This window comes from Nicotiana attenuata, chromosome 6, assembly GCF_001879085.1.
Source record: "Nicotiana attenuata strain UT chromosome 6, NIATTr2, whole genome shotgun sequence".
NCBI lineage: Eukaryota > Viridiplantae > Streptophyta > Magnoliopsida > Solanales > Solanaceae > Nicotiana > Nicotiana attenuata.
In genome coordinates this window covers 75,433,840-75,461,444 of record NC_031994.1, presented here as the reverse complement: position 1 = coordinate 75,461,444, position 27,605 = coordinate 75,433,840, and the positions used below count along the sequence as shown (strand labels likewise).

The following is a 27,605-nucleotide window of genomic DNA, read 5'->3' as shown; positions in this document are numbered from 1 at the left end:
TCATCATCTGGTAAAGAGTTGAAGGCACTACCCTCATGTTGTGTATCCATGGTCTCCCGAGGAGTGCGTTATACCTCATGTCACCTTCGATGACATGGAATCTAGTGTCTTGTATGGTCCCGACTACGTTTACTGGAAAAATAATCTCTCCCTTAGTTGTTTCGCTTGCCATGTTGAAGCTACTCAGGACCCGGGATGCAGGTACAATCTAATCTTGTAGGCCGAGTTGTTCCATGACCCTCGATCTGATTATGTTTGCTGAGCTACCTGGATCCACTAAAACACGTTTAACTTGAATTTTATTCAAAAGGATAGAGATTACCAGGGTGTCGTTGTGAGGATGAGATATGCCTTCTGCTTCCTCGTCACATAATGATAAGACGTCCTCGGGCACATAGCTCAGAGTCCGCTTTTCTTTTGTGATTGATACTTTGGTGCGCTTGAATACGGGCCGTTGAGGGACATCGACTCCGCCGATGATCATGTGGATTACATGTTGCGGTTCTTCTTGCTCATTTTTCCTTGCATCCCTCTCCCTGAAGTGGTTTTTGGATCGATCCCTGAGGAATTCTCGAAGGTGGCCATCGTTGAATAACCGAGCCGCTTCTTCCCTAAGCTGCCTGCAATCTTCCGTTCTATGACCATGCGTGGCATGATACTTGCACATTCGGGTTCCTTTGAAAGTGATCGGTCTGTATAGGCCTGGGCCACTTGGTGTCTTTGATTTTTCCAATGGCTGACATAATCCCTGATGCATCTACGCTGAAGTTGTACTCCGATAACCGAGGTGCCTCTGCAGGATCAGTATGCTTATCGAATCTGTTTTTACTCATGAGTCCCCGAGAACTTTGACCCCGATCGTTCCGAGGAGCGTTTCGACCTGACCCGTGGTTTCTTCGATCGACATACGGCTGATACCGTTCCCTGTTCGATCTCGATTCCCTATTCGTATCCCTTGGGGGCTTGGCCACTAACCTTTTAGGATGAACTGAACCCGAGGGGGCTCCCAACTGGTCGTCCTCGACCCTGATTTTTGATTGGTATTGGTTGTGCACATCTGATCACATCACAGCTGGATACTCGATCAAGTTCTGCTTTAATTGTCGAGAGGCAATCGAGCTCCGTTCGTTCAAACCTTGCATAAAGGCCTGTACTGCCCAATCATCGGAGACCGGTGGTAATTCCATTCTTTCCATCTGAAACCTGGACACGAACTCCCTCAACATCTCGTCGTCCCTTTGTTTTATCTTGAAGACGTCTGATTTCCTCGTGGCTACCTTTATGGCCCCGGCATGTGCTTTCACGAAGGCGTCTGCTAACATAGCAAATGATTCAATAGAGTTAGGAGGTAAGTTGTGTTACCAAATCATGGCTCCTTTCGACAATGTTTCTCCAAATTTTTTTGACAAGACTGATTCAATCTCGGCGTCATTCAAATCATTTCCTTTGATCCCGAAAGTGTATGAAGTAATATGCTCGTTAGGGTCGTTGTCCCGTTATATTTGGGTATATCGGGCATGCAAAACTTTTTAGGAATAGGCATCGGAGCCGCACTTTGGGGGAACAGTTTTTGTATGAACTTTTTCGTATCTAATCCTTTCAAAATTGGGGGTGCCCCCGGTATCTGGTCTACACGGGAGTTATAAGTCTCCACCTTCTTATCGTTATCTTCAATTTTCTTTTTTCCAGACTTGATCCTCTTAGTGAGCTCTTCGATCATTTTCATAATGGCGGGGTCAGTCCCCGAGTCGTTTCCATCTGGCCTTTCTGGGTTGGTTCAGCACGTCGATTGTTTTCATGTTCAGCTACACTCGGGGTCTTATTTTGACTTTGAAGTTGAGCAATGTCGGCCTGTTGGGCTTGCAACATTTCGAATATCACTTGGAGGCTGACTCCCCCATCTCCTGTTCCTGGTGTTCCTTGGTTCCCTGGTCGGGCTTCCCTGCGTACACTCCCTTTGGGGTCTGTGCCTAAGTTGGTGTTTAGAGCAATATGATAACCAACATCAACTGGTTCCTTGTTTGGCACTTCCCCAGGGTTTACCGGCGGTACACCGACCCCTATATTGTTGTTTTCACCAAGACCTTCGTTGTCATGAACAGGTGCATTCTGTGAGCTAGACATGTTTCAGCCTGAGAATAAAAAATTCTTGACAAGAAAAAGTGTAAAAATAATGTGTGTAATGAGAATTAGTAAAGAAACAATCACTATTATCTTTAGCCCCACGGTGGGCGCCAAACTGTTTACCTCGAAAATATGAGTAATAATTAAATTTGATTTGTGATTTTAAAGATACGTGATTAGATTCAATACCAATTTATAATCAAGAAATATGAGGTAGAAATGAAAGAGATAAGTGAATCAAACCAATGTTGCTTGACAGCGGTGACCTCGAGTTGGGCTTAGAACAACAAGAACGATTCAGTAAGAAAAGTAAAGTAAGAACAGTAGAGCTAAAGGACAATGCTGATGAACAGTAGACAAAGGCAGAGAGTATATTATTTTCTCAGTGATTATGTGTCGTTACAAATGATTGGGGTCCCCTTTATATAATAGGGGAACCCTAAATAAGGAATATTTCTATTTACAGTAAGGAATATTCTTGGTACAGCTGTCTAACCGCCTAGTACGGAATCGTACAACCCTATTCCGGAATTTGTGCCATGATCATAGGAACGTGGCAGGAATATAGCTTATTCTGTTACAAACTCATAATGGTACTATCTCGGGGTCGAGCATACTCGGCCTCTGTACGGATCGTGCTCTATCTTCAAACTCGGGTCTGGTCCCTCGAGCTCGAACTCGACCTCTCCGCGACTCGGTCCCTCGAGCCTATAATCGGAGGCATGCGATTATGACCGTACAACATATGCATGATGCAATATATTCATCAAATCGGAAATGAAAAAAATGACAGACCAAATCCAAAGGGAAGGGACATAACTTTTCTAACAGATTAAAGAAAGTGGAACAGAAAAGAGGGGAGGGGGGTGGGGGTGGGGGTGGGCGGGGAAAGCCGCCAAATTATTACTTTATTATCAAAAGAGATAAAGTGGGAAAAAGAAATGGCATGACAATCTTTGGCTTTTTCTAAGGTTTCTTTGCTCAAATTTTGAAATATGCCTCTAAAATGACTACAAAGATTGTTCTCGACTAATATCATAATTCACAGTTTATAGTACGGGGTGTCAAATCGTTTGGATTGGTACAATTTTATTAGGTTTTTCGAATTTTTTGTTACATAAATATTATTTTAATCTTACTTTGTTAAAGTAACAGATAAAGTTTTGATAAGTAAAATATGTTTAGTAACAATTAAAAAAAAACTGACAAATATTTGATTTATTAAAATATTTTTATGGGAATTTTTTTAGTAATACATGACAGTCATTTTCTTAGTCGTCTAACAATATTTTTTTTTTGATGTACACTTTCAAAGTTAACTGAATTTAATAATTAAACATAAAAATCAATATGATACTAAAATAATGAAATGTTTTGTTTAATTTTAAATTATCAAAATACCATTTCAAATTAGAAAAAAATATAAGAATTTAATAGATCTTGACATATAAACTATGGAAGAACAAAGAGATTGACGCATTTCAGGAACACTTGATAAGAAAGTGACGATATAACTCATTATCTAAAGTAAATACAAATGGATGTAGTTTATAGAAAATTTTTAAAGAAAATTATATATATATATATATATATATATATATATATATATATATATATGTGTGTGTGTGTGTGTGTGTGTGTGTGTGTGTGTGTCGGTTGGTTCGGATTTTTTTTTACTCAAACAAAAATCAGATCTAATCGAGTTTTTTTATCGGTTTAGTTTGAATTTTCAGTTTGGTATGATTATTCGGTTCAGTTTTAACACCCCTAGTTTATACAATAGTTCATAGGTTCAATTTTCAATAATTAAACTACTACTCAACCACAGTAACACAACAAACCTAGTAATTTCCTACAAGTGTAATTTGGGGAGGGTAATGTGTACGCAGGCCTTACCCCTACCCCGAGAGGGTAGAGAGGCTGTTTCCGGTAGACTCTCAGCTAAAGAAAATAAGAAACAAAGCAGTGACAACAAGCAGTAACAACAACAAGATATTATAAAAATCGAAACGAAAGATAACAATCAAACAATAAATAGTAATAACAATCTTAGAATTAAATTATACCATACTAACACTAATGCTACCGGTAAGGGGAGGAAAAGGAGAATCGCTCGACCACCTACTAATCGTCTATTCTAATTCTTGACCTCCATACCCTTCTATCAAGGGTCATGTCCTCGGTAAGTAAAAGTCGCGTCATGTCCTGCCTAATCACCTCTTCCCAATATAGGCCTACCTCTACCTCTCCTCCGCACCAAGATCAACCTTTCAAACCTCCTAACTGGGGCACCTGCGTTTCTCCTCATATGTCCGAACCATCTTAGCCTCGCCTCCCGCATCTTATCCTCCATGAGGGCCACTCCCATTTTTTTCCGAATATCTTCATTTCTAATCTTATCTACTAATCTGGTATTCCCCTACATCCATCTCAACATCCTCATTGAACATAAGAGACCTTCACTAGCCAACACTCTGCCCCATACAACATAGTCGGTCTAACTACCACCTTATAGAACTTACCTTTAAGTTTTAGAGGCACATTTTTATCGCACAAGACACCGGACGCGAGTCTCCATTTCATCCACCTTGTTCCGATACGATGTGTGATATCCTCATCAATCTCCCAATTTTCTTATATGACTAGTCCAAGGTACTTGAAGCTCTTTCTCTCTCTCAGGGATGACTTATGTATCAAGCTTTACATCCATGCTCGCTTCCTGGATCATGTTGCTGAACTTGCACTCCAACTATTCTGTCTTGGTCCTGCTCAACTTGAAACCTTTAGACTCTAGGGTCTGTCTCCACACCTCCAGTCTCTTGTTAATACCGCCTCGCGTGAATCAGAATTATGTCATATGCAAATAACATACACCATGGCACCTCCCTTCGAAGTGTCGTGTCAATGCATCCAGTGCCAAGGAAAATAAAAACAGACTAAGGCCCGATCCTTGGTACAACCCTATCACAATCCGGAAGTGTTTTGCCATCAATTGTTCTTACCCGGGTCTTAGCTCCATAATATATGTCCTTAATCAGCCTAATGTAAGCTACCGGCAGACCTTTAGCCTCCAAACACGTCCATAGAATCGCTTTCGGGACTTTGTCATATGTTTTCTCCATGTCAATGAAAACCATGTGCAAGTTCTTTTTTATTTTCCTATACTGGTCTGCCAATCTCCTTACAAGGTGAATGGCCTCCGTAGTCGAACAATCTGACATGCTGAACTGATTTTCAGAAATAGACCGCCCTATAATTCTCTGCACCTAATATTTATATTGACCCAATCAATACAACATATGTGCTTTTATATGCATTTTTGTTACTTATTGCTCGTGATTAACCGATTCAATTTTTACCTTACTTTTTATGACTTAGTTATGATAAATTACTGGATTTGATGTAAACATCAACGTACACTAAACATTTAGGTGAGATGGCACGTATTCAATAGCTAATGCATAGCCGTGTCCCGCGTAGGTGGAAGGATGGTTAGTTAAATATAGTATTTTTTATCGAAAATTTATATTGTGTACTTGAGTCAAAATTACTTTTTTAAACATATATATTAGACGATTTATCAAAATTGACTTCGCCAAGTCGTCTCATACACTACCACTATAAAAATAAAATAAAATTACTAATATAGAGTTCAAGTACGAATAATTTATTTCCAACAAGGAAAACAGCATCGTATTTTAGCATGCATTACCATTCAAGAACTCCCACGTAAAGAATCACTTTCCATAAATATTCACGTACAATCTAAACCGGAGCAGAAAATCCTTAGCCAGATCATCTCTCTATTTATTAATATCAACCAACTGGTTCTTGCCACATCACACTAAATTCCAAAAGTTCCACCTGGCACCATGTCATTCATCATTAAAGAAGAGAACACCATAACAACTATGGAACTCATTACACTCCAGTTATTATTCAAAGACTCGACAGACACAGCACACTTTCTTTTCCAAAGTATTTTTCACAGTTCCTTCCTTTTTTGTGTTTGCTCTTCATTCAATCAATACTTTTTTCCTCTCTCAATAAAGCTCAGATCTTTTTCATGAAACCCATAATGAAAAATTCAAACTCAGAACACAATTCAAATTCCAGTCATCGGAATCTCCAAAAACACAACAGTCACATATCAATGTCGGACACCGAGTCACAAGTGAGTCAAATTGACTCGTTCCACTCACCTCTCCGGTCCAACTCGCCATTACGTTCAGACGACCCTTTCACTGAACCCCACCCCCCTAAATCCCCCTCTAAGGCAATTGTTAAGTACTTCTCCCCGCTCAGATCACCGCATAAACCCTCGTCGGAAAATTTGAGCTTGCCGCCGACGCCGCCGTCAGAACGAAGATCGCCGGTTGTGTATTTTAGTAGGGCGATTAGGGAAGATGCGGCGCCTGGGGTGACGAAGGTGGGACCGGTCCGGGGTGCTGATGTGGAAGCTGGCGAGGTTGGCGGCGAGCGGCGGTCGAGGGCCGCTGTGGCGTCGATTACTGGACGGTCGCAAAGGGATGTTTTGCTGAACCGGGCGGCTTTAGGGTTTAGGGTTTGTGAGGTTATTTTTTGCTTGATTTCGTTCTCGGTTATGGCAGCTGATAAAACTCAAGGCTGGACTGGTGATTCGTTTGATCGTTACAAAGAGTACAGGTTCGCATTTGCTTTTCCTTGCTTAATCTGTTTATTATTATTCCTTTATTTATTATTTCAATTGTAAAGATAACATTTTGAAGTGGACTTTAGTGGCTAATACAGTATTGCATATAAAGTTTGGTTAGTTTTATAGATGGTCACTCAATTTTCACTTTGTTGCACTAAAGTTAACGGAAATATCTCTAAACTTCACCAAGTATTACGGAAGTCATTAGACTGTCACTTAAGTTTGCCTAATAATCACAGAAAGTCATTAGGATGAAACAAAAGATAAATTTTATATGATACTTAGACAAAGTTGATTTACTCTTTGTTTACAAAAGAATTGTTTATTGATTTTCTGTGATATTTAGGCAAAGTTGAGAGATTTTCTTATTACAAAAAATACTTTAGTGACTTTTGTGATACTTTGGCAGAGTTGAATGATTTTTTTGTCACAAAAAATGGTCTTATGATTTTGGTGCAACAAAATAAAAGTTGAGGGACCATCTGTGAAATTTAACACATAGAAACTTGTATCTAGTCTCGTTGTAATTGGAGTCTAGTTGTAATTGGAAGATAGTAGTAGTTTTTTTTTCATTATAGCAGTAGTTTGTGAACTAGCTTGTGTGCAGCTCAGCTGATAGATTTTAGCTGTAGATACGAGTTTCTGTTGCTTTGAAGTTTTCTTTCATCAGAAGCAAATGAATTCTATTTTGGTTGATCCAAGGGATTCCCAGTTGATTTCTTCTTTCATTTTTTCCCATGTTTGTACGCAGCATACAGTTATCGCGTTCAACTTAACCCAGTACTTTCGACGTGGAGCATAAATTTATATGTAAAAATCACTAAAATTATAATAAATACTAATAGATATGAATCCATAACTTTAAAATATAATGGGTTCAATGCTAAAAACTTTAAATGTTGAACCCATAGAATTAAAATCCTACATCCGCCTCTGATTTCTCCGTTTATTATTTCCCTATGAACAACTTTCCTTATGTAATGTTAAACCTAATTTTTGCCACAGGTATTGCGTAGCCGTTAATGTTATTGGATTTGCATATTCTGGATTTCAAGCATTTGATCTAGCATACAGTTTGGCCACTGGGAAACACTTTCTCTCTGACCATATGCGATATCATTTTGATTTCTTAATGGATCAGGCAAGTAATACAATTTCAGCTGGTGTACTTCCATAAACATGTGTTTCTAGTTTGAGATGAAGTTGGTAATCTATAACTGGTTTTGCTCTTAGGTATTCATTAGGCTCTTAAAATGTTGCTAACAGGGGAGGTTGCAGAGTCGTGATATTCCGTGCTCTGTAGGTCCAGCTTCTAAGTGCTTGTGTAGATTTTAGTTTCGAATCTACCAAAAAAGTTTCTGTGGAGTTTGTGCGGAAAAGAACTCCATGTGCCTTATTTAGGAGCTATTAATTACTTCATTCAGCTCTTGGTGCTGAAAAAAATCTTTTCAATGCCTCATCTAGGCTTAGGACACTCTATCTCGCCAGGTAGGGGTAAGGTCTGCGTACACACTACCTAGTACCCTCCCCAGACCCCACTTGTGGGACTATACTGGATATGTTGTTGTTGTTGTTGTTTATCTAAGCTTTAAACAACCTCATTCAAAGTTTTTGATTCACACTGGTTAGGATAGAATCAGAGGTAGGTTTACTAATCTGAACCACTGTCCGTCTAAGGCAAAGCCCAACAACCGATAGCCAACAGCATCAATTATAACACATAGCTATTCATAACTTCCAAAAGATCTTTGGGACCATCCCTTTTGAGCAAGAATTCGGAGCTAAATAACTTATAGCCAAATTCGGGGCAAGAATTCAATGAACTAGGAAAATATGTGAAATTTGAGATTATCAAAGCACTCTTTGCCCAATAAGTGGTAGGACACTTATAATCCCGACTAACAGTTCACTGTCCTATTATGACATACTTTTATGTAAGAAGTTTCACTCAAAAACTACCAGGTACATTTGATGATTCTTGCTTGTTGCAGTGTACTAAGTACTTCCTAAGTGTATAGTTTCTATCTAGCCAGTTGAAAACTTCTGGATCAATTCAATTTGTTATGATTGTGCCTGTTACATACCAAATGCTAGCTTTATTGGTATTGTTGCTGTTCTATGTATTATATGCACTGAAGATGGTCTTTATTTCTGCATGTATCTGTGCAGATATTGGCATATCTTCTTATGTCAGCATCCTCTTCTGCTGCAACGAGGGTAGACGACTGGATATCAAATTGGGGAAAAGATGAGTTCACGGAAATGGCAAGCGCATCAATCGCGCTGTCCTTCTTGGCTTTCATTGCTTTTGCCTTTAGCTCTCTTATATCTGGTTATAGCCTCTGCAACCGTAGTTCCTCATGATCCTGAAATCAGTTACCACTATTTATTCATTGCGTAATTTTGAGAAATTGAGCATTAATTTTAATTTCTGGTGGATCAGAAGATGTACAGAAGTAGTTAATAGATTTAGCAGTACAAATTTTTTTTTCCAGTCCTATAATGCAGAGAAATAAAGTACCCAAATGTGGTTAGCGAAATGCATTGTTGAGTATATAAGAATAATAATGTCCAATATCCATATTTTTTGGATATGGTATATACTACATCTGATCTGTATTGTATCTCCAGAAGATGGTTTTATAAGACTCGTAGCCTAACTAATCACAAGCCAACTTTATACTCAAATCTTTTATTTGCCGAGAAACATCATGCTCCACAAGTTGGTTTATAAAAGCATGTTATTCTGAACTTGAAAAATTGGCCTGGAAACAGAAAAAGATATCTGTCCTCATGATGACATGGCAAAATGTGTGCTTGCTATTCATGTCCGGGCGCGTGAAACCCTCAAAATTAAGTTCTCTTTGTTTCTTTTTGAATTAACCTTATTTTATAATGACCCCACTTACCTTCATCTTCATACTTCTTCAAGTTTTCACCATTGATGAAAAACAAGAACAATTAAAAAGTTTCTTTCAAATTAAAGCAAATGGGAAAAACATAAAATAAGCACACAATTTCTTACAATATATACCGTCACAATTACTTATACAATCAATCACAAGTATTACCGTAATAATTAATTGGATAAATCAAATTTCACACCATTAAGGTAGAAGAATCATGTCCGAGAAAATCTACAACAATATTCAATAAAGTAAATTGAACCCTCTAAAAATGTAAAAATAGCACTGTCTAGCCAGTTTTCGGACTGGTCATTCAAAAATAGCCAGCGTTTACCAAGTCAATGAAAAATAGCCACTATTTTGCTGCAACAGAGACCGATCCAACATAATATACTGGAGTTCGGTGCACCTGTGTATGAACTTCTAGCATATTATGCTGGAACTCCAACACACGGAAAGTTCCAGCATGATATACTGGAGATTCGAGCACTTGTGTATGAACTTCCAACATATTAAACTGGACCGGTATACTTGCTGAAACTCCAGTATATTATGCTGGAGTTCTAGTGTACTTATGCTGGAACTCCATCATATTATGTTGGAGTTCTAACATACTTATCCTGGAACTCCAGTATAATATGCTGGAGTTCAAGTATATTTATGCTAGAACTCCAGCATAATATACCGGCGTATTTTCTGGGTTTTGAACAGTGTTTTCGCTCAGATTTATCTTTACATGAAAAGTGGCTAAATTTCGATTACTTTTGAAACTGGGCTATTTTTGAACGACCACTTGTAAATTTGGCTATTTTTGAATTTCTCCCTCTAAAAATTGATGCTTTAACAAAGAATATTCTCCCAAAACCAATCACAAAAGAGAGCATATGTTTTGCTAAACTTTATGGTTGAACTCTACCACCACAACCTTTGCCGCCGCCACCAATACAGACATCATCTCTGGCAGTCAAGATGTTTGAGGCTCCTTCACGACAAAGATTAAGACCAAAATCCAATAAATTTTTGATGGGTCTTTACTGCTTGGGTTTTTTAAGAGAAGAACTTTTAAGAAAGAAATAGATGAATAGCCGACAGACGAAAAACTTATGATATAACCATTTTTCTTTAGATTTGGAGTGGAACGGCTCCGTCCATCATATTTTGGCTATGAGATCTGATTTTGGAGAAGAAGGAAGGAAAAGAATTGCAGCAACAACCCGGGAAGCAGATGAAGAAGAGAAGGTTGGGGAAAGGTGATGATTTTCTACTTGAGGGTCTAGTTGAAAATAAGGAAAACAAAATTCTTATTAATTACACGTGTCAAATATTTTAATTATAAATTACACGTGTCATTCTTTAATTGGTTTATTTGACCATCATTGGCAAGTATAACTCATGCATATGGTCTGCTCGAGTAGGATATTTACTTAATACACTTAATAGCTATTTGAAGTGTCTAAATAGTAAAGGAATCAATTCAGGTGTTTCTCTGATCGTTAAGGACAACTTAAAGGGACCGTTTATAATAAATGTAATACTAGGGAAATTGGTCTCAAATTTTCATCATCTGCACCAGCAAAGATTTGTTATAAGAAAGGTAAATTGACGGATATACTATAAATAATTCGAATCCCAGGACAACTAGAAACTATGGACCTAAATTTCGAAAGATGTTTGGTACTATGATTTGCAATTTGTACGCTCCAACTTGTTTTGGAATTCCACTTCCAACTTTCCATTTCAGCAATAACATTTTTCTAGAAAGATTAAAATTAGACCAGTTCGTTAGGATCATCCCTCTGTTTTCCTTCATCTAGTCTAGAAAAGGAAATAGTTCAGTAACAAGAAAACTTCCTATTTCGTCAGAAATAGAAGTTTGTCTTGAGCTTTTCCTCCTGTCCTCCTAGCCTTCCTTTTTTGAAAATTGAAGCCAACATCCTTCCAACTACACTGCTTTCTTTAATTTCCACCTCCTCATGCTGAAACATAGTCTAGACTAATCATCAAAGTCCCAAATGAAGGCCTAGCCTCAACGTCTGAGAGCTTATTATCATAAGAAAGCTCTTGAAACACAGTTGTGCAGCAACCTGTGAGGTGTTAAGGATAACTTTAGCATTATCTGTTCAACTACCATCTGGAGTCTTTCTCCTCTGATCCGAGGCTGAGGGATCCTGCTTTCGTGCCTCTCCAAAATTTGATCTGCATTTGATGGCACGACTCGAAAGTTAGAATATCCAAACTCAAGCATCCATTATGTGATTTAGTATTTAGCAGTACGGTGGTAGAACAGTTACTTTGACTATCTGTGCCTTTTGATTTGTGTCTCAGATATTCTTGGAGAACAGGAAGAGAATCCTTAAAACATAGATGACAAGTAATCTATTAGCACTAACTAGGTGACTGCAGTTCATGCATCCCCAATTCTTCTCTAAGAAATTCCGGTAGTTAACAAAATTGAGACACCAGATGACAAGAAAATTTACCTGCCCAATTTAAAGAATGTGTAAGGGGGGCACCGCTGGTGAGCTCTAGTTCTCTATTCCACACTACCACAAAGAAATCTTTGTTTAACTTTTAAATAACATGACAGCGCACAGTATCGACATGTACTCATCTTTCTCGCGCTTTTTAAGGAAATATGCAACCAGTCACAAGAGGCTCCTAATAGGAACTGTAACTGCACCTGTTTGCCCTATAATTGCTGTTCAGAACTCAACCTTCCTAGGAAAACTAGCACATATCATGTCACAAACTAAAATGTCAAAATCAGATCACTAAGATAACAATCATTATGTCCCCTCCCTTCTCCTTGCAAAGAGCTTCTCAATACACGAGGATACAAAAGGATTCATATAGCTAACTCCAACTAATACGGGATTGAAACATACTCCCCCGTTTCAATTTAGATGAGGTAGTTTAACTCGGCACGGAGTTTAAGAAAAGAAAAAAAGAAGACTTTTGAAACTTGTGGTTTTAAAAGCTTAAGGGTTAAAAGCTTTGTGGGGCCATGATATTTGTGTGATTATAAAAGCTTCTCATTAAGGGTAAAATGAAGAGTTTAAAGTTAAACTATTTCCAATTGTTGAAATGTGTCATTCTTTTTGGAACGGACTAATAAGGAAAATGTGTCATCTAAATTGAAAAAGAGGGAGTAGTTGATAGGGAACAGTAAATAATACCACCAGGTTCCTGCTTGTATTTGATGGGTGATCTGGAAGGAGAGAAACCAGCGATTCTTTGCAGGAAAACATGAGTGTACATAGATTAAAGTAAAGATGTATTTTCTCTTTTAGCTTTTTGGTGCAGAAACCTTGATGTAATGGAGCACGTAAATCTTGGCAAAAGTCTCCCTAATAGCATTTACGAGAACTGATTATGAGACCCCCTTGACTCCTTGTCTGTGCAGCAATGGAATTGAGTTTTTGGCTTCTGTAAAGCACACTCCATAGCATTCAATTGATGGAGGTTGGAAAAAGAACCTTACGAACTGATCAAAAACGTGACCAGGACTCCCAGTAATATTTGACATGATCATAAGGTCATGTAGACCTTCTGGACCGAAACCAATTTTCAATGCAGCATAATAATGAGAAATGAAGAGCTTGTCAGTGAGACTCTTTAGTTAAAAAATAATGAAACTCACCCGCATGTTGAGCATTTCTTGTGATGCTTGCAGAATATGGATAAACAAACAGAGCATATGTAGCCCATGTCAATTGTGTTCTTGTGGCAAAAGCACCTGCAAGTAAGTAGAAACTTCATAGGATGAGCAACAATAGTTAATTGAGTGCGAAGAGGGCGAAGAGTAATCCCAATACTACATTGGAGTATGAGCTCAAGGAATTTGTGTCAAAATGGACTTAGAAATTGGAGTACAGATTTATTTGGTGCCAGACAGCAGGACCTCAGTTAATACTTGCAGTTGCTATTAGTAGGATAGGTCTCCTGAATTAAACATCCCTTTTCCTATTTATTGTAATAGGATTCCACCGGATTCTTTTTTATTCACTAACATAACTAGGATGATTCTTTTCAAAATAACTAGGATGATTGAAAGAGAAAATGGTCACCACCATCTAAAGTGGCTTAGATAGAAAATTCTCATTCATCAGTTTCTCACTTCTAGTTATTACCTATGTTGCGCGGACTAAAAATCCCTACCGCACCCGTGTCGACACGACATGAGTGTGGGTGGATCCATACCGGATTTGGTCAACTTACCTTGGGTGCTTTCACTACAACAATGACGGAGAAGTATAAATTGATTGGGTACTTGGTTTGATTTTTGTGTTTATATATATATATATATATATATATATATATATATATATGATAAAGTATGAGAATATTTTGCTATTACGCAAGATAACTTATGAATTAAATATTAAATATTTTAATTTCAGTAACCTTAGTGGGCGTTTGAACATAAGAATTGCAAAAAATTCGAAAAAAAGTAAAAAAATAAATTCAAGTGAAAATGGTATTTGAAAATTAGAGTTGTGTTTGGACATGAATACAATTTTGGGTAGTTTTTGAATTTTTGTGAGTGATCTGAAGTGAAAATTTTGAAAAATAACTTTTTGGAGTTTCTCAAATTTTCGAAAAATTCCGAAATTCATCCTCAAGTGAAAATCTAAAATTTATGGACAAACGCTGATATAGAAAAAAAGTGAAACTTTTCGAAAAAAAAAGGCATCTTTTTTTATAGCCAAACGGGCCCTTAATATATATATATATATATTGGTCGTATCCCGGCACCCGTATCCGCACTTGGATCCATACCCCCGAATCCTAAATTTTATGAGATGAAGAATCCGACCTCTAGATCCTCGCCCGGATCGGATACCCGCACCCGAGCCCGAGCAACATAGGTTATTATTGTTAGTGTGTCTGGACCCTACTTTAAGTAAGGGTTCCAAACCTTTCAAAAGAAAGAGGTATATGTTGTTTTGTGGCACACTCTGTTATGCATTCAAGTTCAGGTTAAAACCTCAAAAGTTGAAATTCTAATTTCCACTACTTAGCATGTACTGGTTTAAATGTTAACTTATTCATGTTTCTTACTTTCAGATGAGTAAAGGTTCTTGTAAAGCTCTAGAAATTTTTCTAACAAGATTAAGCCGAACTCAAGCTTAAGAAAATATTATGCGAGACCTTAAAGTGCTTGCGAACCCTCACGAGGGTAATAGGATCATTACAATACTTGGGCATGTAGGTAAGATGGATTTAAGGTCCTCAAGTTGTATGATTAAAGGCATAGCTTGGAATGATTGAGCTAAGAGGGAGGAAAGGATTCCAGATTCCAGCAGACTTGCGTAGCTTACGCAAGCTGCATAGGCAAAAACAGAATGGAAGTGAGGGGGAGGACTTAAGCTGCGTAGGCTACGCAATTTGCCTACGCAGGCTATTTTCTATAAAAGTAGGGGGATTCGAAAATTACATTTTTGGCTAAGTTTTGGGTTCTAGAGAGAAGGTGGAGCATCCTCAACCCAAATACACATCAAAAGTGAGTTTTATGATATTTTTATAATGGATTAACACTAGTTAATGGTAGTATTAACATCTACATGGATTGAAATTCATAGGGATTCCTCTAATCTTCAAGAATCATTCAAAAGGGTTCAAGCTAGGGTTTGAGCTACAAGAGGTAAATTCTCTACCCTACACTTAAATACATCTATGGATTAAGTATTTGGAATGTACTGCGAAGTAGAAAGTACCAATTGGTTAAAGAATTATGCTAGTCCTTGAAATGGGTATTATGAGTTAGGGTTCTTGAATGGAGAAGAAGATAAATAGTGAATTTTTGATTTGTTAAGATGGTTGGTGCTTCTAGTACTTCAATAGCTTAATCGTGATTAAGTATTGAATCGCATAACATGTATTAGGCTTAAAGGCCAAGGATGGAAGCAACTAAGGATAAAAAGGATATGTATGGGTGAATTGGGCTTGTTGAAGAGTTATAGTTAACTTGTGAACCTTAAATGGGTATCGACATATATTTGGATACATTTTGATGTCTTGGGATGTCTAATGTAGATATTGGCTTGTTGGCTACGTTTGAGAGTTCTAAATGTGTTGGAGCTTCATACTATTATTTTGAAGCTTGCACTTGAGGTAAGTTGATTAATACTTACTCTTCTTGAAGGATTTTCTCTAAAATCATATTTGTGTTATTACGTGAGTTTGTTTGTAAATGTGCATCCATACTTGTGGGGACAAGCGGGAAAGGATGTCACCATGTATTTTGAGTTGTATTGCGTAAAGAAAGTTTTGTTGTTTTACAATTGGAAAATGTTGTTTCTAAAGATTTGATGTCAAACGATGCATGAGAAAATGTTATAAGTTTTATTCAAACTTGAGTATTGGAAAGAATATAAAATACTTGAGTGCTAAAAGATGTATTTTTATGAAAAGTATTTCCTTTTGAAACTTGATTAATGGATAGCACTCGTTGTATCTTTGAAAGATGGATGTTAATTTGCTAAAGGCTTTTAACATGAAAAGATCATATGTTTGATTGTTTTATTCAAATGATTTAGTTTGGCCATGAGCAATGATTTGATAAAAATAGATCCTCTGAGGCTAATATGCTATGAATCTATTTTTGAAATATCAAATGTTTTGGGAATTGCTAGTGGAGACCACCGAGATTGGTTCGAATGTTGAGTTCGTTACTATGGAACTACATGTGCCGGTGTAAGGACACATTCCAAGGCTAAGCCGAGGTTTATGGGATAAAGCCCCCCATTGAGAGGCCAAATGATCATTACTTAAAGTAACGAGGTTAAGTCGACTCGTACGGCAGAACGGGAAGCCGCCCAGACAAGTAGGGTCAAATACTTGTTACTAGGTCGATCACCTAGTAGTTGTTTATTATGTCGGTGTCGGTATAGTACTCTCGGTGAAAAGGTAAAAAACTAATTTTGTTATGTTTAGGCCAAAGGAGCCGGAAGTGATTTCAATGACTTAATGAAGTTGAAATAATTTTACATGATTTTTATTAGAATCATGGGTTGGTATAAATGTTTTAAAAGTTTGTATCATGATTTATATTTTTCTAGTCTTTTCATTTAAAATGATAAAGAGCATGAATTGATATAATTGTCATCGTTTTATATCAATGTTGGTTGCATTATTTTTGTAAAGCCTTGTCCCAGGAACTTGAGTAGAGAGTCTATGACACTTATTGAGTACCGCCGTGGTGTACTCAGCCCTCAGGGGCCCCTCTCCAGGGTCCCGCCTACTTTATATGTTTCAGGAAGAGGTGTGGTACGTGATGAGCAGATGAGGCTAGGATGACTCTCTTTCCGAGGTATATGGTGAGGCACCACTTCTATTTCGTGGTAGTTGTCATGTTGATTCTTTATTCTCTGTTGGTTGGGATTATCCCAAGTGTTTATTTTATTCTCATGTCTTAGAGATTCCATAGACTATTAGTATTCTTTTGGGGTTGTAATTGATGGTCATTCATATATCATGAAATGAAAGAGACATTGTTATCCTTATGTATTTTCAAGTATTGAAAATGACGTATTTAAAGATTATACTTCATTTATGATTTTAATCATTTAAAAATAATTGTGTTTTCAAAAAGGTTTCCGCATGCATTTGATAGTCATATAGATGGATATTCTAGTATGGGTTGGTTCGCCCGGATTGGGTAGTGTGCCGGGTGCCGGTCACGTGGTCTTGGGTCGTGAAAGTTCTTCACAGACAGAAGTCAAAAGAAAAGCACACATGACAATTACAAATAATATGTTAAAATGAAATCATCAGCCACTACAGGCAATGGCAAAGCTAAGCCGTATAAACGCAAAGCAAATGACCTACATATAGATTATCAACAGGTCATGCAAATTCATTGAGGGTCTACTTGCCTAACAGAGTCAGCCCGGAATGGACAATGATAGGCAAAAACAAAGATAGTACATCACAGTCTAAGTGTGTGCTTGCTTTGCACATCAGCTCAATCATGCAAGAAATAATTTAACTAAAAGACATGCTGAAGCACTTACGATGCACGAAAGTCAACTCCCACAGGCCTGGGAAGTTGCAAAAAGGCACGAGAATACAAATCAGTCGCACAAACCGTCTGCATTTTGAAAAGGCCCATTAGTATTTTCAAATGAAAAATTAGAAAACATTCCCGAAGACAAGACAGTCTATAAATAAGACATATCAGATCAGAGCGAAATATGATGCCAACTTGAAGTATCATTTATTCAGGAAACCTATATCCAGCCTTTGGTGAAGTGAATTTAAAAAGATTTTTTTTTTTGGGTAAGCAGTGAATTGAGAAGAATTTCTGGTGCAGATACTGTACTCTAGTCATGAAAGTGGTTGTAGCAATGAACCATTGTCTTTCATGCTAAGTGAAGGAAATTGTGAACATAAGATTATACAACAATTACATCTTCATTCATGATTTTATCATCTCCTACGCACTTAAAAAGACATAGCATGAACATTTCACTTACGTTGCTCAGACTCGGGTCCATGTAGCTGATACTGGTATCAATCTAGAGGACGGATTCTTCATCACAAAAAATTTAGATTCAGGGGTATGGATCCTAGTGCCGAATATGCATGTTGGAATACGACCAATAAATCTATATTAGACTTATATAAGTATATATTTCAATTAGTTGAAGTTAATGAACTACTAAAACTAATAAAATTTAATTCTCTGTTTTTATTTTTGGTCAGGAAAGGTAAAGATTTTATTAAAAAGTACCAAGAAGGTACATAAAAGAGTACATCAGAGAAAGAAGGAGAGAGCTTCCTTTTATAGACTGGAGGAGTGCAACATGTCTGACAGTGAGTCAGTGTGAGTTACAATATTCTTCCTACTCCACAAGTAAAGACATTTCAAGCACCTAGATTTTACAAGTGATATGCTTTCCTTCCCATTGTAAATTGTTAAAGCATCTGTTATTCCTTTCTAGCCAAAATTCCAACAATGCAAATGGGAATAGCTTCCAGTAATGTGTGCTGTCAGCACGAGAGATCTATCCATACTAGCTACTTAAAGCAAGCTTAATGCATCCTATATCTGGCAAAGAACATTTCCTATATCTGTCTGGTAATTGAGCAATGAAGCAGTAGGTGATTCACTGATTTGCTAGCTCCTTCGAGCTATTCACTGTGAACATTTCATATGTTTTCCAGATGGATCTCCATGGCCAACATTCATGGGTTCCTCCTATATTCTTTAAGAAATTTTTGTAACGAGCCTTCACCGTGAATTTACCATCCTTCTGATACTTCCACCATAGAGTGTCCTCTGCCTGATCATTAAAGGAGACCAGTTCCAGCTTCTGGATTAATGCATTAGCATGTTCAATTTCCCAATCATATAAGTTCCTCCTCAAAAGTAAGTTCCATCCCCCATTGGCGTAGCAATCTGCCACAGTACAGTTCTTTTTGTGCTGATTGAATAAAGATCTGGGAATATCTCACTAAAGGGGTATCGTTTATCCATTTGTCTATCCACATCTTCACTTTCATGCCATTACCAGCTTTTAATTTGACGCAGTCATAAAAGTCATCCCGAAGGCTTCTGGTATGTTTCCGCACACTGCATCAGCACCTTTTACAATGTTAGTTCACCACTCTTCCTGTTTGCCATACTTAGTAGTTCTAACATTTCTCTGTAAGCCATTACTGCTGTCATTGAACCTCCAGTGCCATTTAAATAGCAAACTTCTGTTTCGTAGCTTTAGGTTCTCGACTCCCAAGTCTCCAAATTTTTTACCAGTGATAGTTCCCCATTTCAACAAAGGGATTTCTATTATTCCTGATTTCCATCCCACAGAAAGATACTCCTCATTCTGTCTAATTGTTTCACCACACTTGTGCGCATGGAAAATAAGGACATAACATGAGTTGGGTCCCATCATGCTTGCTGTCAATTGAAGTTAACCTGCCACCAAAAGAAATATGCTGCGTCTTCCAAGGAGCAAGCTTCCTTTTGCACTTTTCTATCACACCTTGCCAAACATTGGCATCTTTGAATCTAGCACCCAATGGCATACCAAGATAAATAGTAGGAAAGTTTTCAACTTTGCAAAGCAAGATGGGTGCAAGTTTCAGAATAGCATGATCAGCATTAACAGAGAAAATGATGCTCTTTCCCCAGTTCACATGTAGTCCGGATATGGCCGAAGACCAGGAGAAATGTCTTTAGGTACAGGAGTTGCCCTTCATCTGCCTTACATAGCGCCAACATATCATCGGCATAGAGGATATGTGGCACCTCCATTTTGCATCTATTTCTGTCTTCAATAATGAAACCTTCCATCTATTTCAGCTCAGTAGCCTTTTTTAGAGCCCGTTTGGATGGGCTTATTTTAAGTGACTTTTAAGCATAAGCCATAAGTTAGGAATTCTAGCTTTTGGCTTTTGGCTTGTTTTTGTCATTTTAGCTTAAAAAACAAGTGCTTAAAAGCACTTTTTTCCTTTATCCAAACACTACAAAATGGCTTAAAAGCACTTAAAATAAGCCAATACAAACGGGCTCTTAGAATTAAGCTTAATGCTTTCATGGCAAGTATAAAGAGAAGTGGAGAAAGTGGATCACTTGCCTCAATCCTTTTTGTGTGGGGAAAAAACCTTCAGGTTTGCCATTGATAATGATAGATATTCTAACAGCGGTGATACAAAATCTAATCCAGTTTATCCATTTAGCTTCAAACCGCGGTAGAAAATCCCAGTTTACGCCGTTGAAGGCTTTTCCCATATACAGCTTGCAAATCATCCCTCTTCTTTTCTTTCTGATAATGGTCAATGCATTCACTTGCGACCAGCACTGCATCCACTAACTGCTTCCACTTGATGAAAGCATTTTCGTTACCAGTCACATATTTTTCATTGACCAGCTTCATCCTTTCTGTGAGCACCTTTGAGACTTGTGTATGCTGCCTAGCAGGCTTATAGGCCGAAGATATCTCGTGTCATAGATGTAATCGAAGAACCCAAGGTAAGTTGACCAAATACGGTGTGGATACCATACCGAAACCCAAATCGTGTTGGATCTACACAGGTGCAGCGGGGATTTTGAGGGCCCGAGCAACATACTTTTCACTATAGAGAGCTATGAAAAAGTGATTGAAATGGTAGCGCCTATGTTGCAAGGACTCTTCAAAACCCTTGCCGCACCCGAGTCGACATGACGTGAGTGTGGGATACCGGATATGGTCAATCAATTTTGGGTACTTTGACCAAAAGTTACAGAGAAATTCGAGACAAGATTACATATTGATTTCTGAAATCAAAATAAAAGCTAGGATAAATTTGAAGCGGGTATGCCGCTGTTGGGAAAGACCTTGAATGGATCCGGCAGTTCTAGTTCTTCTTTTTTTCTTTTTCGAAGGAGAGAAGCCGAGAGCTTCAAAGAGGGACTTGGGGAAGACGAGCATTTGACAAGCGGAACTGGGGGAAGTGCAAGAGTAATAGAGTTCTTAAATGAGACTTTATATTGGAGTTTATCTATTAAAAAAAATTATACCATTTGTTATCCACTATAAGCAGATCAATGTAGTGAAAGCTTGAATTAGAGTTCTATTTCTATAAGAATAAGAGTTCCAATCCAAAACTTTAAAAATCAATACTTAAGTGTAAATGGAAGATAACTGTGCAAGTAGTTATTTCTTATAGTATTGATAACTCTCATAATTTAGGCATATTTATATAACTCTACTGTTAGATATTTGAATTATTTTTCGCCGAATCCCAGCACCCGTATACATACATGGATCTGTACTCCCAAATCTTGAAATTCAGATCATGAAGGATCCAATCTCTAGACCCGCACCCGTATTGGACACCCACACCCGAGTCCGAGCACTTGGTAATATGGAGCAATTGGCAAAGTTTTCATCTTCAGTATGAGGTGTCAACTTAAATGTGTCAATTTTTTACATATTAGTATGAATTTTGCATGTTATTACCTAAAATGATTTTGTAATGTGGGGAAATGACTAGTGCAGATGAAGTTTGGAAAAGAGTTCCCTATACATGTTCTACCCCCCCCCCCCCCCCCAAATCCCCAAAGTCATTGAACATTGGGATTTATTCAGTCATATCTTTTCCATGACATGATTGTTAATCCCCACCACTTGGTTGGTCACTGTATATCCAACTACAACAGAGAAGACTACATATAAAAAGATAGAAAACAGATATGCAACGGAAAAAACTCTTGGCAGGTCTTTATAGCATAAGCTCCTCGGTAAAAACAAATCAAATCAGTTCAACATGCTTTCAAATCAGACCGAATTCATGCTTAAAGGAAACCACTGGAGAGTGGGGAAAATTTTAAATGTTCGATGCTGGATATAAGCTACTGAGGAGTTAAACAGGTAAGCTAGAGATAACTTAGTCCTAACAAATTCAACAAAAATTACCGAGAGATATTGAAACAGTCCATCTGATACTTGGGGTTTCAAATATACACCACCAGTGATGTAAGAGGCCTGTCCATAGATATGCACCATTACATCAGTGAGCCAAAAAGGAAACAATACTGGGAAAGAATAGATTTAGGACCAAAAATTGCAGGTAGAGAAGTGATACCTGCTGAAGAAAAGCAGAATGCTGGGATCCTATTACACATGAATCAATCGGTACCTGCAATAAAATGCATTTCTTAGAGTAGAACCACAATATCAATCTGAGTCCCATTTCCTAGTTTATAGAGATTACCTTTATTAACACAGTGTTGTTATTTTCGAATTAATCTAGAGAGAAATGAAACGGCTACAAAATTGAAGAAAAGAATTACTAAACCTCTACATACCATAGAACGTTGAGCTGAGAAAATTGCATTCATGACTGCGACATATCTGCCCAAAAGAAAAAGTTTCAGCGGAGAACCTAAGATGAAAAGATTGTAGGCTGCTCAGATCAAACATACTGTCCGGGCCCATCTGGCGATCCATGCAGACACAATATCTGCCATCATTTCAAGCACAATCTTTTAGCAACTTCGATATCCAACATAACAGAAAAGGAATTAAATTTTGAAGCACAACACAAGAAAAGACGCGTATTTTCCCAACAATAACCTTACTTCTAAAAGACACTAAAAGATCAAATTAAACTAGTAGTACAGGCAGTATAAATTTTGTAGCAATATCTGGTAATATTACGTAAATAAAATTGCCCATGAAATGGGACAGAGGAAAAGGCAGTTAATATGTAGGCATTTCACTGGGAATGGTAGTTTCATTATATGCCGTTTGGAAAAAATTGTAGTACAAGTAGATCAGGACACTTCAAAATTTGAACTGATGTTTTTATCAAGGTACATAGAACATCAAGCAAATTAAAATATTGCCTTACCAGACCCCCCCCCCCCCCCAATTAAGTTGGCTATGCACCTCTGGATTAAGAAACACTCTTTCAGAAGTAACATGAAACAGAAAAAAGCCAAAGAAGTCACTGAGAAATTTCCGTGGATAATGTGTTTGAGTAACAACATTTTATGCTAAAATTTACTATCCCCTATTGATCAGCCCGTAAAATATCATATAGGAATAGAATCTACAAGTGGAAGCGGACAACAAAATCCACAGAAACTAGTAGAAATTTTCATATCAAATGCTACCAATTTAAATACCCAAGAACCCATTATCAGTTTCTTCTGAATTGAGGAACTTACCCGAGGCTGTGGATGAAGAGGCCCTGTACGAAATACCCGTTGAATATCTAACCATTCACGCAGGTTAAGAGAAGCACACTTCCTCTAAACAAACGTGAATTCACAGCTGTGCACCATAAAAGATAAAAAAGCACTAAACTTGCAATTCAATGAGGATAAAAAAAAAAAAAAAAAAAAAAAAGCCAAACCAACATGAAGTGATTGAGGATACAGCAGAGAGCCATGGAAAGGGAACCAGAAAGAAGTGAAAATCCAACTCCATCAACAGAGTCTTCTTGACTCAAGGATTCATCTTTATCCACAAAATCCTCCAGTTTCTCCAATAAGCATTCAGCCCTTTGCATTGAGGAACTAGACGAATCAAACACATAGTCGCATGAATTGTAACCAGTTGCAATCACAACCACTTGGTTCATCTGATTCAGCAGAAGTATTGAATTCAAGAAAGCAAGAACCTGCATTTTTCCCAAAAATTCCAGCATCAAACTTCAATGAATAGAAACTACAAGGACTATTTATCTAAAAAAACAAATTATGGGTTTTGGGGGGTTTACATGAGATAGGAATTTAGAGAATGTGAAGGCAGTATTCTTCATGGAGCTCCAAAAGTACGGATTTGTATCGATCAGAACCATCAATAGGCTTACATCATCTGAAATTATTCAAAAAGAAGATTGATTTACGACAATTAATTTATGTGTAGTTTTCTTTTACTCCATTAGCATATACTTATTGCATAACTTCAGCTACTTAGAGAGGGAGAGAGAGAGACCTGTGTAAAGCTTTGATGAAACCGGAGTCATGGCCGCCGGCGGAACTTACTGGTATACTGAAAATGGGAAATAGAGGAAAAGCCTGAGTGCGAGTTCGGGGTAGAGAGATTGTGACCTTCCAGGGGAACCTTTGCTGCAACGTACGTCGGATTTTGCCTTTTAGCCCTCCCGTTGTAAAGTAAAGTGAAAACCCAGAAAAAGAGAGAGAGATTTGGGGAGAGGAGTTTTGGCCATTAATAAAAGCCGAAGCAACTATATCATTAGGACAGTTTGGCCGAGTGGTCTAAGGCGCCAGATTTAGGCTCTGGTCCGAAAGGGCGTGGGTTCAAATCCCACAGCTGTCACATAGTGAACATCTTATAAGTTCCTACTGATTTTCTGAATCTATTTCTTTTTCCAATTTGCTAACAATGTGACTATTAAGCACACCCCACGTATTCCCTCCATTCCACTTTACTATTATTCCTAACTTATGGCTTTTGACTTAAAAATTACAGGTGCACGAACTCTACAATAACATGTACAAAAAGTTGTCTGAATTGTACCTTAAAAATTTGGGCCTCTTTCATACAATGTTGATTTCCTTTGCCCTTCTCATATAAACATGTGTACTTTGAAATATTTTCTTCTTTTCTACGCTCCCTATCTCACTTAATCTCTCTCTTTTAATAAGGTAACTTTCCTAGATTGCATTATTCTTCATCCTAAGGTACTCATTCTTTTGTACATTTTTATTAATCCATGAACATGATCTATACTTCTCAATCGAAAAAAATACAAGAGAGAAAGTAAGAAAGTGCTACATAACATGTACCAAAAGTTGTCTGAATTGTATCTTAAAAACTTGGGCCTCTTTCATTCAATGTTGATTTCCTTTGCCCTTCTCGTATGAACACGTGTACTTTGAAATATTCTCCTCTTTCTACGCTCCCTCTCTCGCTTAGGCTCTCTCTTTTAATAAGGTAATTTTTCTAGGTTGCATTATTCTTCATCTATGGTACTCATTCTTTTGCACATTTTTGTTAATCCATGAATATGATCTATACTTCACGATCGAAAAAAATTCAAGAGAGAAAGTAAGAAAGTTCAGCTACATAACATGTACAAAAAGTTGTCTGAATTGTACCTTCTTGGGCCTCTTTCATTCAATGAACACATGTACTTTGAAATATTCTCTTCTTTCTTACGCTCCCTCTCTCACTTAATCTCTCTCTCTCTTTTAATAAGGTAATTTTCCTAGGTTGTATTATTCTTCATCCTAAGGTACTCATTCTTTTATACATTTTTGTTAATCCATGAATATGATCTATACTTCTCGATCGGGAAAAAATAAAGATAGAAAATAAGAAAGTTCAATTACATAGGGTAAAGAGAGAGGCGAACGAGAGTTCTAATAGTTCTCCTCGTCCCATATAGGTCTTTGAGGGTCCCGTCTTTTTCTCACTTGAATGAAGAAATATATAACCTCTCTTTTCGGGCATGGCCAGCAATTCGCTTTCCGCTTCTGAACACCAAAAAGCGATTGAGAGAAGAGCAGAAGCTTAAGTCTGACACATGAATATGATCATAAATGTGGTGAAATCTAATAGCGCATGGTTATCACTTTATCGTATAGTGTAGTGCAAATCTTTATTTTGAGAAGTCGAGTGGGGAATTAGCTTCATTTTTTCCACAAGCAAGGAATTGGCTACAGATCTTCTTCTTCATCAATCATAAATATGATGACCCGGTGAATTTGCTGTGCGGAGGGACAAATATTGAATGTTAAACATGCAACATCTACATATCAAATTGTGTGTGCCGCAGAAAAATAAATAAAAAACTGTGTGTGCATATGCGTTGGGAATAGGGCTACCTTTTAATATAGTACAATGTTAAATATAAATATAAGATAAAGTAAGGAGTAAAGTGAAAATAGTCGTTCTTATTGTATTCAGTGTTAGGCAACCTTCACGGCTAGTATGTTGTTGTTGTCCGTTCATGAGTTCAATTGGTGGTTCTTTAAGTGCTCTGATTCAGTTTGTCAAGTTTATGCTTGCTATAGTATTTTTAAGGTCTGACTAATCTAGATTCATGCTGAAAAATCTCAGGTACGCATCATTCATTCCAATTCTCTTTATTTTGCAAGATTTTGGATAGAGCATGAAAAATAAATTGGAGGGTCAAATTAAAAAAATCTAACATATTCTTGGAAGTCCAAAGGATACTTAATTTTTTTTGGGTACTTAGTCCCGATGATACTAAAGGTACTTATTCAAACTAAACTCAAAAAATTACAAATATTTTTCCAACTAATTTTTTCATACTTTTTGCAATTTTACTCGGGTAATCCTAAGGAAGAGAATAGATTCTAAGCTCGAAGAGAAAAATTTAACCATCTTGAATGGAAGAGAATAAAACAAGAAAGATAAATTAAATAAACTATGAATAAGATAATTTGGAAAAAAGGAGTAAAATTTGGTGTCTACGTTCTACACCAAAGCTTTATTTGAGATTTTTACACGGTATAACTCTTATTACAAAATAATTATACGAATAATAGTACTTTTGTTTTATTCAAAAAAAAGCATATTCATTAATAGTTATAGCATTTTTTAAGATTCCTTACTTTATTTATTGGTCTTCAATTTCATAAACATAAATCGATCAATACAAATTCAAAATTTAAGGGATTATTTTTAGCCATATTATAATTCTCTCTCTGTTAAGAAACTTAGCTCAAAGTAACAATATAAAATAAATAAAGACAAGAGATATAGAGAGAAAGAGAGGAGAGATTCTCTGTAACGACCCGACCGGTCGTTTTGCTTTCTAGAATCCCGTTCCCCTAAATGAGACTTTCCGTACTTGTTATGACTTGCGGGGATGATTAGTTTGGGATTTGGAAGAGTTCGGGTTGAAATCGGAACACTTGATTCCTTAAGGTTGGCTTAAAATGCCAAGTTTGACTTCGGTCAATATTTTGGGTAAGCGACCTCAAAATTGAGATTTGACGGTTCCAATAGGTTTGTATGATGATTTTGGACTTGGGCGTATGTTCGAATCGGATTTTGGATGACCCGGGAGCATCTTGGCGCCTAATAGTGAAAGTTGGTTCTTGAAGGTTTTAGAAGTTCTTTTAATTTGGTTTGGAGCGGATTTTGGTGATATCGAGGTCCAAACGGAATTCCAATATCAAAAATAGTTCTGTAATGTCATTTAAGACTTGCACGCAAAATTTGGTGTCATTCCGAATAGTTTAAGTACGTTTCGGCGCATTGGAAGTAAATTGAAGAACCTGAAGTTCTTGAGTTTGATTCAATTGGTTTTGGGGTGTGATTCTTAGCTTTAATGTTGTTTCTGACATTCCGAAAGTTCGAGCGAGTCCGTTTTATGATTCCAAACTTGTAGGTATGTTTGGGCGGGGCCCCGGAGGCCCCGAGGGCCAATCGGACAAGGCTTGGACCAAGTTGAGAAATTGGAGCAAC

At 37.4% G+C, this 27,605-nt stretch overlaps 2 protein-coding genes and 1 non-coding gene across 7 annotated transcripts; 2 read left to right on the top strand and 1 right to left on the bottom strand.

The window, feature by feature from the left end:
- Positions 5,945-9,428, top strand: LOC109227233 (CASP-like protein 4A3). Its single transcript, XM_019392308.1, has 3 exons — positions 5,945-6,789; positions 7,805-7,940; positions 8,969-9,428. Exons 1-3 carry the CDS (start codon positions 6,191-6,193, stop codon positions 9,161-9,163), a joined length of 930 nt encoding a protein of 309 aa, XP_019247853.1. The 5' UTR covers positions 5,945-6,190; the 3' UTR covers positions 9,164-9,428.
- Positions 11,199-24,347, bottom strand: LOC109227231 (RNA polymerase II transcription factor B subunit 4-like). 5 transcript variants are annotated; one of them, XR_002068240.1, is made up of 13 exons: positions 24,138-24,346; positions 23,920-24,017; positions 23,577-23,820; positions 23,366-23,412; positions 22,619-22,656; positions 22,502-22,547; positions 22,279-22,332; positions 22,110-22,178; positions 17,721-17,797; positions 13,346-13,441; positions 12,186-12,248; positions 11,997-12,057; positions 11,810-11,901 (listed from the first exon to the last, which is right to left on the bottom strand). XR_002068240.1 is itself a non-coding variant. In XM_019392306.1 (11 exons), exons 1-11 carry the CDS (start codon positions 24,166-24,168, stop codon positions 11,826-11,828), a joined length of 876 nt encoding a protein of 291 aa, XP_019247851.1. In that variant the 5' UTR covers positions 24,169-24,345; the 3' UTR covers positions 11,199-11,825. The 5 variants fall into 5 exon arrangements, 3 of the variants coding, with proteins under 3 accessions (XP_019247851.1, XP_019247850.1, XP_019247852.1); XR_002068241.1 differs by lacking the exon at positions 12,186-12,248 and having other exon boundaries at positions 11,997-12,185; positions 24,138-24,345; XM_019392306.1 differs by lacking the exons at positions 11,997-12,057; positions 12,186-12,248 and having other exon boundaries at positions 11,199-11,901; positions 24,138-24,345.
- On the top strand, positions 24,403-24,482 carry TRNAL-UAG. The gene has a single exon. It is a non-coding gene; the product is annotated as a tRNA-Leu (tRNA).